The sequence below is a fragment of the Anneissia japonica genome, unplaced genomic scaffold, assembly GCF_011630105.1.
Source record: "Anneissia japonica isolate Jap-2015-1 unplaced genomic scaffold, ASM1163010v1 scaffold288206_len369265_cov204, whole genome shotgun sequence".
Classification (NCBI taxonomy): domain Eukaryota; kingdom Metazoa; phylum Echinodermata; class Crinoidea; order Comatulida; family Comatulidae; genus Anneissia; species Anneissia japonica.
Genome location: NW_022696227.1, coordinates 304,598 through 324,185, shown reverse-complemented (window position 1 = coordinate 324,185; position 19,588 = coordinate 304,598). Strand labels below are relative to the sequence as shown.

Sequence of the window (19,588 nt, the reverse complement as noted above, 5' to 3'; positions counted from 1 at the left end):
AAGAGCAATTACTGTACTTCCAGAAATATTAATGGCCACGTGAGAATGTACAGTAATATCATCGCTCGAAAAATAAAACATGGTAAATCAAGTAAATTATGTGGTCCCACCTGATCTCTCTCCTCAAATGGATTTCCAAGTTTACATACTGCTCGGGAGGGGTTTTCTGGATCTTGTTCGCAAAGGGATGATGAGTCCTACAAAAAAATATACATTATTTTAAAATTAATGATAAACTACCGATTTTAACATTTATTAACTTATACTATAACCAGCAGCAAAAAGAAATTGCCATCTAAAGTCTTGTGAAAAAATACAAACATGCAACACACACACAAGATCAGAAAAAAACAAAACCACCACAGGTTACAATTAAAGGGCAAATTATAAATATTAAAATCTTCGAAAATAAGGAAAGTACAAAATTGCACAGTACTCTGTCAGAAGAAAAGAATTAGTTTAAAACAAAATATAGTATATACAGTATATAAGGTAAAACACGCGGTATACATGATAAATACCAATAAAAATAAAGATATAGTAAAGAAAAAATGTAGTCATTTCAGTAAAGAGAAAAGTGATTGTATTCAATTCATAAAGTAATTAGAAACCAAAAGTATAAATTCAATAAGAGAATTACTAAATACATCATATTTAAGGAACATGTAAAAAAAAACAAAAAAACTACTATACATGGTTAACAAATGAAAAAATCAACGAATTGCTTAATTAAAGAAATCAGAAGCATTAAAAACTGAATCAAGTAAAACAGTAAGACAACAGGTCTGCATCAGGGACAATCACGTTGTAATATCAAACTTGATTAATAATCTCAAGATGACCTCAAGACTGTCCCTAGGATGCGTCGTACAATGCTGTCTCAGTTGGTCCTAAGAGATTGAAAAAAAAAGTGAAATATAAGCGACATACCCCATCGAACATCAGCACATCGGATACTTCTATCATAACTTTAGCATCGTACGCATCCTCCCCAAGGTTTTCGACATTTAGCTTCAGTTTGATTGACGAATGAATGCCGTGCGTAAAAACTGGTATTCCATCGGAACCTCTAAACAACGTAAACAGGGTTAAATTTGGACAAGTTACAATAAATGATGAAAATAACTTAAACTTACAATTATGAGCCTCCTTGACTATATACATTCAGTGGCGGATCTAGGAATTTGAAATAGATAGGACTTATGGGGGGATTTTGACAGATACAGGGGGCAGACCACCTCAGTCCCACCATGATTGGTAAGGTTATTTTTATGGATAAATCAATATATGGTACTGTATATTGTGATTGTGGATAAATCTCACAACTTACTTAGGTAATTCCAAAGATGCATTAACTCGCAAATCAGTCTCGCATTTACCATCATCTTGATCACATCTTTTGGTAAAATTAATCTATCAGAAACAGATTTTACAAATATCATTATATTTAATCAATATTCTGCTTATGCTGCCTGGGTTACCAACAGTTAGGCATTTTCATATTGTGAAACAGATAATATCTTTTTTTGAAAGACAATAAAAAATATCTTCTACAGTAGTTATATCTTGTATAACCAAGATCATCATAATTATCAATATAAATCATCATAAATATAAAATAATCAAAATGATATAAATCTAGCAAAGTTCTAGTAAAGTAATCACGGTACAGTTTAATAATTTCATTTACTTTTACTATCTAATTTTAACCTAATTGGAAGTTTTAGGTGTTGTTATATTGTTTTGGTGTTTTTTGTTGTTTTTTTTTTTTGGATCTTGTATTTTTATATTGTACTGTATTGTCTTTTTCTAGTATTCTAAATATTTAAATGAAATGTACCCTGTTGGCGTATTGATTGTGTTTGGGTGTATTATCTTGTATTGCATTATGTATCTTGTAGTGCATATTTTATTTTATTGTATTTTTATGTAAAGTATTTTAAATATTAAATGAAAAATGTACTCATGTAATTTCCATTTTATTAGACTGAATAAACTGAATCTGACATTAATTACCACGGCTAATTTTGTGGCTGCAGCATTAGGATCCAGGATTGGAAAGGGATTTACAGAAGGCACATCTTCCCCTGGTTCCGGCATTGTAGCATTGACCTCCGGCAGGCTTACTGACACACGGATAACAACAGAAGAATAGATGTCTGTTGGTGGTTTCTGTGGAAAGAAAACAGAAAAAATATCTATTAAGAAAATAACATTTTAAAGATTGCAATAGCACAAGTTACCGTATATTCAAATAAACATCCCCAGAGCATTTATTGTTGAGAAGGTTTTTTGAGGGTGATATTTGAGGGAGGTGTTTATTTTTGTTGGTGTAAAATGGATACATACTGTATATACTCAAAAAAATGCCCCTTAATTTCACTGTAAATGGGGAACTGCAACACATAATTAACCGTCAAAATGTGTTACTGTGTAATCATAAAGCCTTATTGATCCTAACCAGGATAGCAAAAATGAATTTCTACTGGAGAAGAACATTAATATATTCATTTCAGTAGTACATTTACGTGTTACAGATCATCCACACATTAGACAAACATGATTTAAAATTTAAAAATTTGTATGTGTTGCACGTGTAAAACGACCACCAGGCTGTTTTACGATCGTCATTTGCTATTTAAGCCACGTCTTATGCTGTACGCAAGATTATATGGTAACATGGCTCTCTATCACCACTTAACTGCTACTGCGCAGTATGAAAAACCAAACTTGCTGTGTGGTACTTTTCATAACATTATCTAAATGAGTCACTTGAAAAACATATATAAAATTTGTCCTGAACTTAACAAATCTTAAAATAAAAAACACTAAAGAACTTTTTAAAGAATACTGTAATGTCATTTAAATTTAATCATTGGAAATCTATTTCTCAAAAAATTTCATGTTAACCATTTTCACTACATATTGAACAAGCTTCCAGTAGCCCCAATATTTTCCCTGTTTATTATGGCAGATATAAAAATGTACTGAACTTAACAAATCTTAAAATAAAAAGCACTAAAGAACTTTTAAAAAAATACTGTAATGTCATTTAAAATCAATCATTGCAAATCTATTTCTCAAAAAATTTCATGTTAACCATTTTCACTACATATTGAACAAGCTTCCAGTAGCCCCAATATTTTCCCTGTTTATTATGGCAGATATAAAAAATCAAAATGTTCAGAAATGAAATTAAAATACAGAATCATGCATACAAAGACCACAAATAAAAAAACAAAAATAATAAACTTTACCTCAAATACTAAAATATATTCACCAGTTGAAACATATGACTCTTGTTGGTGAATTTCAACATTAGTCGTTAGCATGTATGATGGTTGGCCATCTTCTTTAGTTTTTTTAAACGCAACTCGTGGGGGCAAATCATTTTCCAATCGTGTAACATCTGCTTCAAGAATCAAGTTCAGTGCTGAAAAAAAACAAATTATTCACAACATTTGTACTGATTTAATAAAATTTATTACCAATATATAACACACATGCATACAGTATATAATTCAATGTTACTTACTGAGAATATCTTCGTACAATGCCGCACAGTAGTAAGTAATATCAATTTTTATTGTTATACTGAAAATATAAAATGTATACTATATGTGACAATATTATTATTAAAATTTGGCAAACTAGCAAATAAAAGTGCATTTACAAATGAAAGGGATAATCTCTTAAAAACAACAACTGGCCGACTATAATTAAAATAAAATAAATACAGTACCTAAAGGCCTGTCCAGACTATTAAATTTTATTTGACAAAAACATGTGACATGCCTAAATATGGTCATGATGACATCACATCATGACCATATATAGGCACATCATCACTATATATGGGCATACATACTTTATAATGTAACAACAAAAAGAAAAATAGTAGAATAGTAGCATTAGCAGCAGCAGTAGTAACGGTAGCAATTTCAACGGCCGGTGTATGTGCTCCAGATAGCTAGTCTGGTGTCTTAACTACTAGACCACCGAGCTTGCACTTTGTGGCTATTAAGTCCCATCTCCAAGTAGCAGCGGGTACTGCAATGCTATTCTGATTGTGTTTGTGTCAGAGGAGATTTAATAGGAATGATGTTTGTCCTACCTGATGTGTTATCATACTAAATGCAAGTGATGCAGGTGAGAATTGAACCCACAGCCTCCAGATAGTTAGCCTGGTGTCTTAACCAATAGACCTTTGTGGCTAGTATTAAATCCAATTCCCAAGTAGCAGCGGGTACTGCAATGCTATTCTGATTGTGTTTGGTCATGAGATTTAATAGGAACGATGTTTTGCCCTACCTGATGTGTTATCGTACTAAATACAAGTGATTCGGGTGAGAATCGAACCTACAACCTTGAGACAGCTAGCCTGGTGATTTAACTACTGAGCTTGCACTTTGTTAAATCCCATTCCCAAGTACAGTAGTAGTAGATTTAATAGCAATGTCATAACAATTGTATCTTTAACTAAGTAACAAAATCAAACAGAACAATATCATTAAAACTCACCATTGTTTGTCAATGCCTTGTACAGGACAATCGAGGCTTTGTGCTGTTAGATTTTCAGGTTTAGTAATGATTTCAAACTCTGGCTTTATAATAGGTCTCGATCTACAATCAAACATTAGTCACCACACTGTCAATTAATAATGCCATATTGCTACAAGCCCGAGGGGGGAAACACTGGCAGGGATAATACTAGGAGGGGTGACACCAACCTAGCTATCAGGTTAAAATCTGGAGGTAAAATTAATTACAAATTTTGAAGCCAGGAGGTAGTTGGCCTGAGAGTTCCATTCTCAAGCATCTAGAGGTGGGATAATGAATGTTTTTAAACCCCAGCTCCAGCAATGGTGGGGCTGAGTTTGTTGGGGCCAAATTGTTCGGAAATAATGGACCAACCAGGGAAGCACTGACATCACTAATGTACAGGCCAGAATGGAAAAAGGCCTACACTGACATGTGGGGGTAATATGGTGGCTTAGAATAAGCAACGCAGTGGAAGACCAAAATTAAAAAAGCCTAGATATGGCGAAACCAAAAGTGGCTAAATCAGGTGGACTGAAAATTCAATTTACAACAAAACGTAGAAGCACACACTTGCAGGAGTGGGGGGGGGGGAGTAAGGTGTAACCCTCCTATTTGTTTATTTGTAGATCTGAGAATCGCCAACGATATTACAATTGAAACCTTCAATAAAATCTATCAAACTTACCTCACCAAAATGACTGAATCAGATTCAAATGCACCAATCAAAAGGTCAGGAAACTCATTCTCATCCATATCCATACCAGCAGAGAGTGAATAGCCAAATGTCATGTTTGGAAGCTGCACTCCTTTCAAGTCTGTATTTAGGGTCTGAGGGGTGATTTTCTGTATCGGTTTTCCTATCTTTCCTTCTTCCCTACCCATATATATGTACACTGCTCCTTCGCCCTTATTTTCAAATGGAGCTCCTACAACTAATTCTACAGTACAGAATTCATTGGCAATTAAAAAAAAATTGTATTATTTTTTATAAAAATTTTTTTTAAATCTTTTATGTAGTTAGATTTATATAGCGCTTTACACTGAAGTGGTCTCGAGGTGCTCAGGGTGTGGACTAGCTCTCACAACAGGGGCTGAATGGACCAGTACACCGGGGCACCCCCCTACTCGTCTTGAAATATATCCTGGGTTCTTTCAAATGCGTGAGCCAAAATGTGCCACTTGAGCCTACTAACTTCATTCATGATTACTGTAATCATAGGCCTAGTTGTTCTATGCATTAACCTTTGTATAATAATTTCCACTTGTGCACTATAGTAATTTGCTTATATAGTTAAATAGAAATCTGGGAGAATGAAAACCATTGACTACCTGTATTTTATTAGGAAAAAAATATAAAACATTTAAATAGTAATTAATTAAATACCTTGTGCTTTGTCACCATTCATGTCTCCAAGATTGGCCAAAGCCAATCCAAACATAGAATCCAATGGACCATTAATAATCTGATCGTATTTGCCGTACGCTGCTTTCCCGAAGTATGTTTCATCCTAATCAGGAAAAATTCATTATTTAGACCAAATTAAATGTGTAAGCTGTATTTTCAATGTGAAATAAAATATATCAATCATACATAGATTCTAGGCATTTGATTGGTGTTAAGAAGCAAGCAACAAAAACTAGACACACTCTTTGATCATGTACTAGTAGTAGGTCTCTAGCCAGCCTTGGCTAATCTAGGAAGTACATTTTTAGGCTTCGCAGAATTTATGTATGATGTATATACAACAAATATTGACTGCTCTAGATTTGGGGAATGGTAAAATCTATTGCCCCGAGTTGATGTGGAGACCATAGCCTATCTTGGCTACAGTCTGCACATCACCTCAGGGCAATAGATTTCACCATTCCCCGAATCTAGAGCAGCCAATATTTGCATAATATATTAGACATTATGTTTAGCCCTGCAAACACTTATCATATCTATAAAAAATATTTTTCAAATAAAAATTTGATAGTTTGAATAGCACTTTTACCACAACTTACAGAAAAAATCTGTTACATGATTATTAGGCAAGTGAATTAGAGGAAGTCATGGGCACTAGATCAACCACTTTATCAGTGTTGTATGTATATATATAGTTTTTATGCAGAGTGATTGGCGCAGCAGTTTTGTTTCCTCGAGATCACAAGTTTGAACCTTCACTGTGCATTTTTCTTGTGTTCTTGGACAAAGCACTTTATCTACGTTTGTCTCCATCCACCTAGGAGTATAAATGGGAACGAAAAAAAGGTGGCGTGGAAAGTAACTGGCCACCCTACCACACAATGCTGAGGCTTATTATGATGGGCTAACAGCTCGTACGCCTACGTTCAGTAATAAATACGGGACTACTTTTTTTTGTAAGTTGTTTGATATACCATTTCTGGTATGCAAATAAAAGTCATTATTATGACATTTGGTTGTAAAGTCAATCATTATTCTGTTTTTCCAATCCCATTTCATGCACTGAGCAACATAGCTCAGCCGGCTAAACTAGTGGTAGACACTGTGTACGCTAAAGAAGGGAAATCCTTTGGTACCCAAGTTCAATTCCATCTGATGTTTTCCTTGTGTTCCAGGAAGCAAGTTGAAATGCAAGTATAGAAAAGTGCACAGTCTTTCAGATGAGACATTTAAGCCATTGGCCTTGTGTGCTTGTTGAAGATTTTACTGCACTCTTCAGAAAACAGTAGGAGATTGTCTCTCACCACCAGAAGGACCCTCTGGAATTATAACTTTTTCAGACTTTCGTCGGTTATTGTTGGTGTATCCCGTCCAATAATATCCACTTATGTACATTTAGTGTTCTGGTCTGACATCTGTCTATATGATGACTTAGCCATTTTGATATGCTTACAACTTTTTGCTTTAAAATGTTTACACCAATCTCTGGCTACATTAAGACAGCATTCAAGCCTAGTGCAGGTCTCAAGCTGGGCGTGAACGTGTGGGTTGACAGAAGTCGATTAAGTCTGTAGGATCCATGTCTAGCTGAGATTGCTCACACCAGGTTGATTAAATAAGAGCGAAAGGAATTGACCTCATTTACAGTATATAGCAAATAGTGGCTTCTATACAGTTGTTTAGAAAAATTTATCACAAGCTCAGCCAATATTTATTTTCTTGCATTAATTTGCTCCTTCATGCATAATTTTTTTTTAACAGTGATAAAACACCTATACTAATTCATAAAACAGAGATTTTAATAACAGAAAAATATTTCCACCTCATCTCTCACTCATGCTTAAAAAAATAATCTGCATTAAACTAAAATTGTAGAAAATATTCTGTTTAAATGAATAATAATAGCTAAATACTAGGGAAAAGTTTTGAAAATCAACATTAAATTTTTTTTTAAACTCCTACCGATCCACTGTTCAGGAATATGTATATTCGTCCACCAATTAAATCCTTCCGATCATAATGCATGGGCGCTCCAACAACTATATCATCAAAGCTTTGAAGAAAAGCCAAATAGGAAAAACAAGTCAGAACAATATGTTATATATCATATTGTAGAAAATAAAATATTTCAAATTGTAAAATTGCGAAAATAAAGGGCCGCAAAAATATAAGGGCTTTGCAATACCTGGCAACACATATGGATTCTATAGATTGGCAAAGTAAATCTTGGGCAAAGTAGCATAGTAATAAATTCCACTCTTACCCATCTCCATTTATATCAATGACAACTGTTTCGTAGCCAAAAGATTCGGTTAAGCTGACACCCAATAATCCCTGATGAATCTTTAGATAGTTAGAGTTAACGTCATACTTCAATACGAGTACACCACCAGTGCCATTCCATCTTGGTGCTCCTGATACTACAAATTCTGCATCTCTTCCAGCTACTTGAGCATTGAGTTTCCCAACAGAGATAGAAAACCCTAAAATAAAAAAAAAAGATGTATGTTGTAAACATGGTTGTTGTATTGGAAGGGGACAGGCGACACATCCCCCACAATTTTCAAAGTAAAAAGGGGGGGGGGGGCGGCGGGGGGAAAGGCAGGGACGAGATATCACATTAATTGTCTTCAAAGCAAATGGAAAAAACAATTATGCATGACTGTCATGAATTTGTCTGTTGCCTGTGCGATGCACATTCCCAAACCAAAACCAGGGGAGAGGGGGGAAGAAAAAACATTTTTTTTCCTACATCTTAGTAACCACTACATGATTTTTATTTTTTTTGATGAGTTTAATGGTTATTACTGGTTCTTTGCATTTAACATTTTGGAAGGATGTAAACTTATTTAACAGGGTTACATCTACCTAATACAGTAGGCCTACTTTTTTACAAATGCAAAAGAGCATATTATATCATTCTTCCTACTTTAATTTCTAAATTATCTTGATTCTCTCTTTTTTTATATAATTGTTTTAATGGAGTTTATGGTTCTTATTTCCGTTTTTGGTTTATCTGTTAAAACTTATCAATGTTTTTCCTTATTCAATGTTAAATTTTCTTGTGTTAATGCTACTAAATTTAGTTTTGTTGTTCAATTACCAAAATTGTATAATTCTCTTGTTGATAAAGATAATTCTATTGATATTTGTGACCCAAGCTCACAAACGGGCTGTAAACTCGCCCTGCACTGTATTGAGAAACAAGCCTCAATTTAGCCATTTTCGGATGGGAGCTAATGAAAAATGAATAGAACCCTGCTGAAAATAAAAGCATTTTCCTCAAAACTTGATTTAAGAAAGTTGATAAGATAACAATTATTCAAACAGTCATAACTTTGCTTCCAGACACCCGATTGAGTTCATTTAACTGTCATTTTAAAGTAAATGATATGTTCTATGCCACTATAACAAAAACTCATTTTGGCTGAGGACGAGTTTACAGCCCGTTTGTGAGCTTGGGTCACATTTATTATGATTCATTTAGAACGTTTAAAGGTAAAATTAAGTTATATATTTAGATTTTTGACTGCTTTTTTGTGTGTATTGTAACTGGATTGTTCATTATTGTTCTCTTTGTTTTATGTTATTCCATTCTGTAAGTGGCGGGCTCTCCGCTGTTGATTGTGAAATGAAATAAAATAAAATAAAAATAAAATAATTTCTACTATAAATGATTTATTTCTTTTATATTTTATGAAGACCCATATAGTGTTCAACATTATCTACATTTACCTACATATAAAGCAATTCTATTTTTCCTAATAAAAAAAATCATTATAGCCAAACCAAAATGCATTATAAACTTAATTTTAATAGTTAATTGAATTTTATATTATTTTATATAGCTTCTATTGCACAATATACAGACGATGACACAGATACGTGACCCTCTGGACCTCCCCAGGATTTTTCCCCTTGACCCCTCTGGGACTCTAGACAGCTCCCTGGCCCTCACACAAAGACTAGGTCTACATATCCAGCAATGCCTTAGCCAGCTATTGGGACAGTCCCACACAATTTTTCTAATGCATCCACAAAGAATGGGTCCACATTTTTAAAAATCGGTCCAAATTATGTAATTTTATACATAAAATGGGTCCACTTTTTGATAAATGGGTCCAGATTTCTCATATATAGCCTAACATCGGCAAAATTTAAGAAAATGGGTCCAGATTTTTCATATTTTTGCGTAAAATAGGTCCACATTGTGTGAATTAACGCATAAAGTGGGTCCACCCTGACACTGTCCTGCACTGTTTGATCAGGGAGATGTTTACATCTCCCTGGTTTGATAATCCTGGCTACGGCATTGATCCCCAGACTTCCTTATTTTGCAATTTGTTTCTACTCTTTCAACCATGGATCGACACCCTTGTAAACGGAATGTATACAAATTTATGAATAGGGAAGTTTCATTCGCAAACAAATATGTGTATGCACACGTTTAGCTATCCGTAAAAGTTTGTAGCCATGCTGTGCTTTTCGCAATGACAGTGAAATTTAAGCGTTGGGCCTTAGGCCTAGCCTAGGGCCTACCTAGGCTATTCCGCTTTTGGCATGTCCTAAGGTTTACCTTGTTTGCCAGAAGAGTTGATTATTTAGTAACCCCAAAATGCCTGGCTAGGGAGGCCCTAGCGAAGCCTACAAGAAAATCCAGACACCACCAAGCACCAACGTTTTTAATACCCCAAAATGAGACACATTCTATCGTAACCTGCACAAAAATGGCACGTGTGTATTATAAAGATACATTTATTTTTAAAATGTGAAAAAAAAAAAATATCATACTAGAAATACAAATTGTTTTCATGCTTTTTTCACGTACGTGTAGTGAGCGAGATATGCGTGTGTCATCATATGCGGATAGCCACCGGCGTATGACATCACAAATGACGACGTACTGTATACGTCACACTAACTGTATGCGTTCGCATGCAAAACCTCCCTATTTTCAACTCATTTACAAACTCAACTTGTGGCTACCATACCCACTATAAGAGCTCCTCTTCCTCCTATTATTTCTCCTCTTTCTTACCTCTCTTTCCTCCTCTGATTTTTTTTGCCCATTTTTATCAAATAGTTACTGTAGTAGATATTGTATGTATTATCTCAATCATGTATTTTACTTTGAACATCATTGCACCTGCAAACAATGCAGGTAATATTTGGCGAGCGAGTAGAATGGTCAAGCAGTTAAAGCAGGGGCATCGCAACCTAGTCATAATATTGGCGCTGGTTCGAATGGCACACTCGCCTATGGTTCTAAGTCTTCTCGGATAAGGGTAAACCATAACCCCAGTGTACACCTTCGGCTCTTGTGCACTATAAATGTGATGGATCGGAAAGTTTTCCGTTATTTCTTTTTTTTTTTCTTTATCGTTATTGGTGGCGCATTGCATTGCTATTTCTTTTGTTTTATTGGTATTCGTGTGTACATTTGCATACCAGGTGGGGAATATAATGCATTGGCTGCGTGAGCGTTGTATCGACAGAAGGTTTTTGGTTTATGTCGAAGTAAGACGTTGTTTTTTGTTAAGATGAATCTTGTCTGATACTATCGATACTGTGAGTAACTTGATATATTCCTAATAATAGTGTGCGATTATATACAGTAATATTATTGATTATAATGACTAGTTAAATTGATATTATATATTTAATTTGTAATTAATAATAGTACTGATGAGTAATGCATGCCTAGTTGGTATTCTGGTCTTGCTTATCAGAATAGGCCTACAGACGGAATCTACTGTTAAAAATCGGTACAATGTATGCGTTTACAATGATTTAATTAACCTTTGTTTTAATACGTCTAGTTTCGTCCTGTGGTGACATGTGGTATTAAGAGTGTTTGCTATGCCATGAAATTAGTTCTATGAATTTGGTGTTACTGATCCAGGTATTGAGCTCGTTACCTGTCTCTTATACACATCATAATGTAATACGGTAGCTTTATGACATTTAAGTGACAATGTTATAGTGAGTGCATTTGAATTGTGAATGCTTATGTTATAATTAATTAGTCAATTGTTGCAATTGTTAATTATTGTGATAATGATATATTTATAATAATTATATTTATGAATATGCTATTATATATTATAGGGTTTTTTTTGTTTGTATCGGATGGTGAATACCTGCGTTACTGTGTGTATATGCGTTACGGTGTACGTCGGAATAAAAGAAAAGATAGTAATTGCAGTCTGGTCTCAAAACGTATTTTGTTCTTCTGAATGGGTATTTGGTCTCATCCACCAAGCCTCAGTGGTCGAATCCGGACTAAATCAATACTGAGGCTTCCCGAACCACGACATAAAGAACCCAGTACATCTTTCGAAACAAGTAGAGGGCTACCCAGACGTACTGGCAATTCTCACAGCCCCTCCCACTGTGGACTAGACGGCATGCCTTCTTGGCCTGCGCATGACACGACAGGACCCTTAGGGGAGAAGCAAGTTGTAGGAATGAGTAGTCCACATCCTTCGGGCCGAAGCCTTCAACTGTGGAGTTGGCCCTACACCCAGTAGAAGAAGAAGAAAAACATAAAAATTCTCCCTCCCTTATTCTTTTACAATATATAGGCCTATTTTTTTTTAATTGAAAAATTCAAAAAATTCTATTATTATTACAGTATTATTCTTATTATTAATTATTATTGTTAATTGATACTTACCACTATAACTTGCAGTTGTATCTGCGACTTTGGAATCTGTATAAGAACTTCTGATGATTTCAGGGAAATTACCCTCCTCTAAACTGGTAATTTTGAATGTAGTTCCAGTAAAGTAAACAGATCCTGGAGCTCCAATTAGTACTTCCAAATCTCCACCCGTGGGAAGCTGAAAGATCATTTAAAAAGAAAACAAAATACATAAATAGTTGAAGGAATACACTTGTGTCTCCCAGGTCCTCCTCCAACCCTCACTGGAAATTTGTTGAACAAACAATTAAATTTAAGCAGTCTCTTAAATCACTTCATATAACCTTCTTGCCAGCTAGCTCTCCTTTTATCAAGAAAACCACAGAAATACATGAGCTAAGTCAAAAAAAATTTTACATACCATACTATCAATTGTATTCAAGCCAAGGCCTGTTCCTGCCTGGCAATATCCATACCAATCCAAATCCATTTGTTCAGTGTAGCAGGGGATCCACTCTTTGCCCTTAGGATCCCGAGACTCAACAAAGCTTAGATCATAAACGTTCTGATTGATTATGTAGCACTTGCCTAGGCCCCACTTAATGCCACCTCCTGGTTGCGCTATACGGTACCTATGAGCACACACCTGCGAATCACAGCAAATTAATACATTGATTAATTAGTAATAATCATTCATTCCTTCATAAATAATACAAAGGTATATGGGTAGTATATTTAATTACTACAGTGCACCCTCCAAAATTAAGACCCCTCTAATTCGAGACCACTATTTTTCAAAGAACAATCTTTTTAAACGAAAAAAAAAGAGCACAAATTTTCAGGTCCCAAAGCTGGTCTTGATTTTGAGGACGAACTACATTAAATTTGACTTAAATAATGTTACCATGATACTATACAGTATTTAATACCATATACATAGATTCTAGGCATCTGATTGGTTAAGAAGCGGGCAATAAAAAGTATTATATACTGCATACATAGATTCTAGGCATACGATTGGTTAAGAAGCAGGCAATAGAATCACCCTAAATGATAGTACTTTTTTTGCCCTGCCGCGCGATATGCAATGTCCAGGCCTTGTTGCTATGTAATTTAGGACACGTATGAATGGTAAAGGAGACACGACTTCTACAACGCTGAGGGAGATTGGCCCTTTGATCGCCTAGGCTTTGGAAGTAGCTAGGCTTACGTGGTGTGTACTATTTTCATTACTTTTTTAGGACTTGTAGAATCTATGTATGAGGTATATAAAACAAATATTGACTGCTCTAGAGTCGGGGAACAGTAAAATCTATAGCCTCTCTATGATCGCCATCACAATAATTTTTAAAAAGATAAAAATAATCATCACAGTTTAGAATTTGACAGTCATCGATGACTTACCACAACTCGTCCTTCTGGCCCCTCACTGCGGACGTTCACCCCCAGCCATTGGTCAGTTTTGTTCTCTAATGGACTATTACCTGCGGCAAAAGGTAAAACTTCATTTTAATTTATTCAGTTCATTCAAAGAGATAAAAAAAAGAAAAACATTACAAAAGCACAGAAACAGATAAAAAGTACAAAGTACAATATCAACTGAATGAACTCAGCAATATACCCAAGAAAATTTACAAGTAAACTTATTTCCATTGGGTTCCTCAAAACAGAAAGAAAAAATTGAAAATTGCACTAACTTAAACCCTAACCACTAAAAAAATCTCACCAATAATTTAAATTACATTAAAATTACACTTTACAAAAGAAAGTCAAACAAATGAAAGGATGCAGCACATCAAAGAAATTTTAAGGAATAACAGTAAAATTTTCAATTTAAAAAAGTAATTAAAAATTCAGATTATAAAAATTTATTTTATAAAAATTTAAAGAAAAAACAAATCCATTTAAATTAATTGCGACATTAAAATCAAACGATTGGAAAAATTACTTAAATTAAAAACAATTTATAAAATTATTGTTTAAATTCATTAAAATAAAAATGATCAAAAAAGCTTTATTATTGTTATATAATTCAGTAATTATATGGTATTTAAAAAATAGTTATAATTTAAACAATAAGGATTGCGGTTCTGTTATTTACAATGTTAAAAATACAGTTTAAATGTGATTTTAAATGTTTTGGTAGTTAAAGAGAGGGATGATATCAATGTCACAAATTCCGTTTATTTCCTAGATTTTTATTTACCAACTTATTTTTCATGTAGGCCACAGTGCATATTCTGTTTGAAATATAGAAACTAGTTGTCTTGAATTACCAACCTGTATTATCTAGATTTAAGGACACACAATCCTCTGAAAGAGTTGTATATGGACATCTAAAGACTTCTCCAGGCTTTGTTACATTTTCAACCTTATGGCCATCATAAATTGGTGCACCAACTAAAAGTCTAAAATAGGAGAGAAAGAAAATTTTTTAATAAATGTGTCCTCACAGCCTTCTTGAAGTATGTTTTTGTTAATGAAGCTGTTACAAGATACACATACATTTACCGTTAATTATTTCGATACCATAGAAATTCTAGTTTAATAACCGTCTCTTTGATTTAATAATTTACTAAATTATCAATATATCAAATAGTAAATCATGTAGTAATTATTCTTCAAAACACCTAAAACAGTGCATTTGCAATTATCCATACTGTTTGGTTTTCACCAAGGAGTTGAAGACAGCTTTGAATCATTTTATTAGGAATATGTGAATGATCAAGAAGAAAATTCACACTTTCTGTTCAATAATATTAAGTATTGAAAATAACATTAAAGCGAATAGACCGATGTTAAGCCCTGTATAGGCTTTTCAAATGTTGTTTGACAAACACATGTGACATGCCTAAATATGGTCATGATGATCACATCATGACCATATATAGGCATACCATGACTATATATGGGTACATCATTTATTTGAAGGCTAGTTAGGCTGGGCTAAGTCGAGTTTGTCCCATCTGCCAACCTATGCCTAGGTTAGCATGCCAATGGTAGGAAAAGACCCAGTAGTATTTTTTTTTTCCCCACATAGGGGTGGGTTTTCATCCAAACCCCCTGAAACCCCTGGATCCGCCACTGACAATACTGAAATAGCATCAAAATTGCATTGCAGTACCTGCTAATTGGGAATCGGATTCAACACTATAGTCACTAAAATCAAGTTAGGCTCTCTAGTGGTTATGACACCACGCTAGTTATCTGACTCGTGGGTTAAATTCCTACCCAAAAAATTTGTAATTTTTTTCCCCAAAAGTATCTGGGAACATAATGGTTAAATAGGGTTACAATACACATTCTTACAAGATATTCAAACCTATATTATTGAAAAAAACAACTGACTGTGAAAAAGAGAATACTAACTGTGTGGCCCACTTGAATTTGGATATTTCAAACAAATTTATTGTATTCTGTAGAAACAGCATACCACTTTTTATAGAAATTGTTGTCTGAATGCTAAGAATGCAACAACTCCATATTTTAACCGATGGGTGGCAAACCCAACAGCAACACTCATTTGTTTACTTTTCCAAAATCAGTCAAATAATGTAATCCTGTCACCTTAAGGCATCAATACCTTATTATAACTTTCGCTAAACTGGTAAAACACTGATTATTTTACTTACAATTCTATAGCACATGAAAAAATGTTATAGAAACGTCACGAATTACCAGGCCTGGAAAAAAAAATGCTTGTGCAAGGACCTCCAAATCCACAAATTCAGCTATTGAATCACTATTGGAACTATAGTCAGCTGATGAACACATATTCACTGAACTGTCCAAATCAAAGTCGTCCTCACTATCTGTATCAGCAAAATCTGATCCACAACTTCATTCACATTGTATGGATTCTTTCGAAGTTGTGTACCCACCATATTGCTGGTAAACACAATTATCAATAAGGAAAAATATTCCAGTTGATAGAAAAACTATAGAGGGCAGATGTTAGTACAAGTATTTTTAAAGAATTATTTTGATTCCACCCCAGATGTGTATAAGAGACAGGTTCAACGACGTCTAATTATCCCTGGTAGTAACCGAGGGCACGCAGCAAAAGGGTTAAGGGGTAGACATTTGATACACATAAATCCAAAAAGCTGATTTTTTCCCCCCCAGAGTGCATACAAATATATGGAATTCCTGAATTATTTAAACAGATAAATCTATTTCTAGCACTATCCATCCAGTTAATTGGTTCAATGAACAAAAATACTGTCATCAATTATAATGATGCACACATTCTTAAGCTATAGAAATAGAATAGATGACTACTCTATCATAATGCTCCTAACCACACATGTAGAAATTTGGTATCAGATGCAATCTGTAAAAAAATATTTTAATTCTTACATGTTCAAAAGTCGGGACTGCCAAAAATGTCCCTGGGCCCTGGGGCAGTGTAGCCACCTACCAAAGCCCTAATGATGGGGTTCAGAGGCCCATGGGCAGAGTCCCGATGGGAATATGGGCTAATTCCCCACAGCTAGAAACTTTCCTATACTTAATTTAAATGATTACTATCAAAATTAGATCTGCAAAAAACTGTACATTTTTGTCTCGGGCCCCCAGCATGGTCTCAGACCATGCTGGGGTACCTTTTAGTTAATTATTTCACCCTGAAAAAGTTGCACCTTACTTGAGGTGTCACTGCCAACTTAGCAGTGCACAGTAGTAGAGCCAGAGGTGGACGCTACCGAGAGCCCAGCATACTGACACCGAATTACCTGCGCGTACACAGTAGTGATGGCGATGACATCTCAAAATCGGGGGTGTGCACCTTCTTCCTCCCTTTCGCATTTGCGCGTGTATATCTATTAAATTTTAGTTTCTTGTGGCTACAAAACGCCTTGAGACGGTTTTTACTGTGGAAGGTGCTATAAAAATACGTAACTATTGACCACTCTACTAAGCTACACCTTGACGGCATTAGTGCTGGTGGTTGCAAGTTCTCCTATGCCATGAAAACTTTTTGAATTTTTTACAACAAAGAGGTGCAACAGCCATATAGTTTTATATGGATATCATTATCATCCTCGCTCAGATGAAACTTTCCCAAACCTTAAATGAGTTTCCACTGTGCCGTGACAACCTTTATTGTAGGTTTTAGTTCGTCTGTCTCCAGTTCTACATTAGAAAAGAGCATTAGGGTGTCTGTGTTGATGCATTGATTTATTAAAGTTATTATAATGTTAAAAATGGATGAACTTCAGTTTTTCCTACTAAAATTTACAGGAAAATAAATAAATGAAGTGCAATCAAAAGAAGCCAAAGGGAAAAACAGCACTACTACTACTATAAGGTAGATATAAAGACCTGGGGGTAGTAGGTGAAATTAAGTTTACCTTTGTGCTGTATCAATAGCTAATCTCATCTAAAAATCATCTCTTACAAGTACTGTACATGCATTGTACAGACTGTCAATGTGTGACTAGCATTAAAATGGAAGCAAAAAGCAGCTTATAACCCTTTATGCAAATCACACATAATGTATTAACAGTACATTTATAATAAATTCAGAATCCATTAAGATCACAAAATCAACAAATAATTATGTTAAACTAATGCCATGACCAACCAAAAAGCTTATTCACATCACCTACAATCAATACTTAAAGTGGTATGGTTGGAGACTTTGTATAACAGAGTAAAAGATGGTAGGAAATTTTAAATTAATGGTGGGGACAATGATGGAATAATGGGGATATGTGTTCTTTGTAATCAAACTTAAATAATTATTCAAATTTAAAATTTACAGTGGCAAAAATTCTTATTATGTTCTAAATCCTGTAGGCACAGAATCACTTCAATCTTCCCGTAAAAAATAATTAGTTATCTCTGGGGTCAACTGTACTTTTATTAAGCAACTGGACACACTACCAGTGCATTGTTATTACAATATCGCACATTTAAAAAGCATGCATTGTTTTAAATTGTTTCTACCCAAGTCAATCTTGCTTGAATTTCCTGAGCAGGTGCATATGCCCAAGGATAGCATGACATTTCAGGCAACTTCAACACTGTATGAGATTGCAACCAATGTTATATTTCACTTGGACTCATCGGATTTTTATGTCTGGAGTTCCACATTGGAAGCACTATTGCTAGAATATTATATTATATTTTAATGACTAAGCTGCAATCGCACTAAACTAAAAAAGGGAAGATTTTACAGCGACTGTGGGTAATATTCCAAAGGGTGAACCTTACCGCTGTCCACACCTTTTTAAAAAATAAGAACCAGTAAATTTTGCCCAGGCTCACTGTTCTTATTTTTTGGCTGATTTCAGGCTCAAAATTTTCTTATTTTGTTCTTATTTTACACAATTTTCAAACATAGAAAATTATAATTTTATAGCAGTATACACTGTACTGAAATGTAGGACCAGGAAAAATCGCCCCTGAAAAAAGGCCCTAGAAAGGATGGCCCCAGAAAGAAGGCCCCAGTAAAAATGGCCCAAATGAAGTAGGCACACCTAATGTACTGTATTATAGAGGTTATTACATAGTCACTACTGCACATAAAGTACAGATATCATTTTTTGTTTTTGGTTTTCTATTTTTGTTCTTAAATAAAAGTCTCATTTGACCACAGCCTCAATTTGTTCTTATTTTGTTCTTAATTTTTAAGCAATTTTAGCCTCAGTGTTCTTATAAAATGTGTTCTTATAAAAAAAAAAAGTGTGTTCTTATAAAAAAAAAAAAAGTGGTATCAAGGGGTACTAATCCAAGACATAATCCAGGGCCGTAGATCTCTGATATAATCCATTTAGCAACGCTTGAATGACTCGGGAAGTTCAACGTGTTTGCATTGGAATTTTCGGCTCAGTAAAACTAACCTGATCAGTTTTACTAGGCATTCGTTAAACTAACTGCTTGTCTTATTAGTTTCACTAGTGAGAGGAAAGTTTCCTGGGCTGTTCACAATGAACAAATTATGCAAAACTAACCAGCTAAAAGCTTACACAGAATATTATTAAAAATTAAATTCA

At 34.5% G+C, this 19,588-nt stretch overlaps 1 protein-coding gene across 1 annotated transcript in view; it reads right to left on the bottom strand.

The window, feature by feature from the left end:
• The window catches only part of LOC117101757 (integrin alpha-7-like), a 32,047-nt gene extending 14,077 nt beyond the window's left edge, over positions 1–17,970 (bottom strand). Inside the window, exons 1-16 of the mRNA XM_033241811.1 lie at positions 17,942–17,970; positions 14,871–14,998; positions 13,995–14,074; positions 13,012–13,236; positions 12,624–12,789; positions 8,211–8,430; positions 7,910–8,000; positions 5,927–6,050; positions 5,228–5,480; positions 4,522–4,623; positions 3,536–3,594; positions 3,258–3,433; positions 2,017–2,172; positions 1,331–1,413; positions 931–1,069; positions 111–197 (exon numbers count right to left, since the gene is read on the bottom strand). Coding sequence (XP_033097702.1) covers positions 111–197; positions 931–1,069; positions 1,331–1,413; positions 2,017–2,172; positions 3,258–3,433; positions 3,536–3,594; positions 4,522–4,623; positions 5,228–5,480; positions 5,927–6,050; positions 7,910–8,000; positions 8,211–8,430; positions 12,624–12,789; positions 13,012–13,236; positions 13,995–14,074; positions 14,871–14,998; positions 17,942–17,970 — 2,118 coding nt within the window. The remainder of the gene's footprint in view (positions 1–110; positions 198–930; positions 1,070–1,330; positions 1,414–2,016; positions 2,173–3,257; positions 3,434–3,535; positions 3,595–4,521; positions 4,624–5,227; positions 5,481–5,926; positions 6,051–7,909; positions 8,001–8,210; positions 8,431–12,623; positions 12,790–13,011; positions 13,237–13,994; positions 14,075–14,870; positions 14,999–17,941) is intronic.
• Between the last annotated feature and the right edge of the window lie 1,618 nt (positions 17,971–19,588).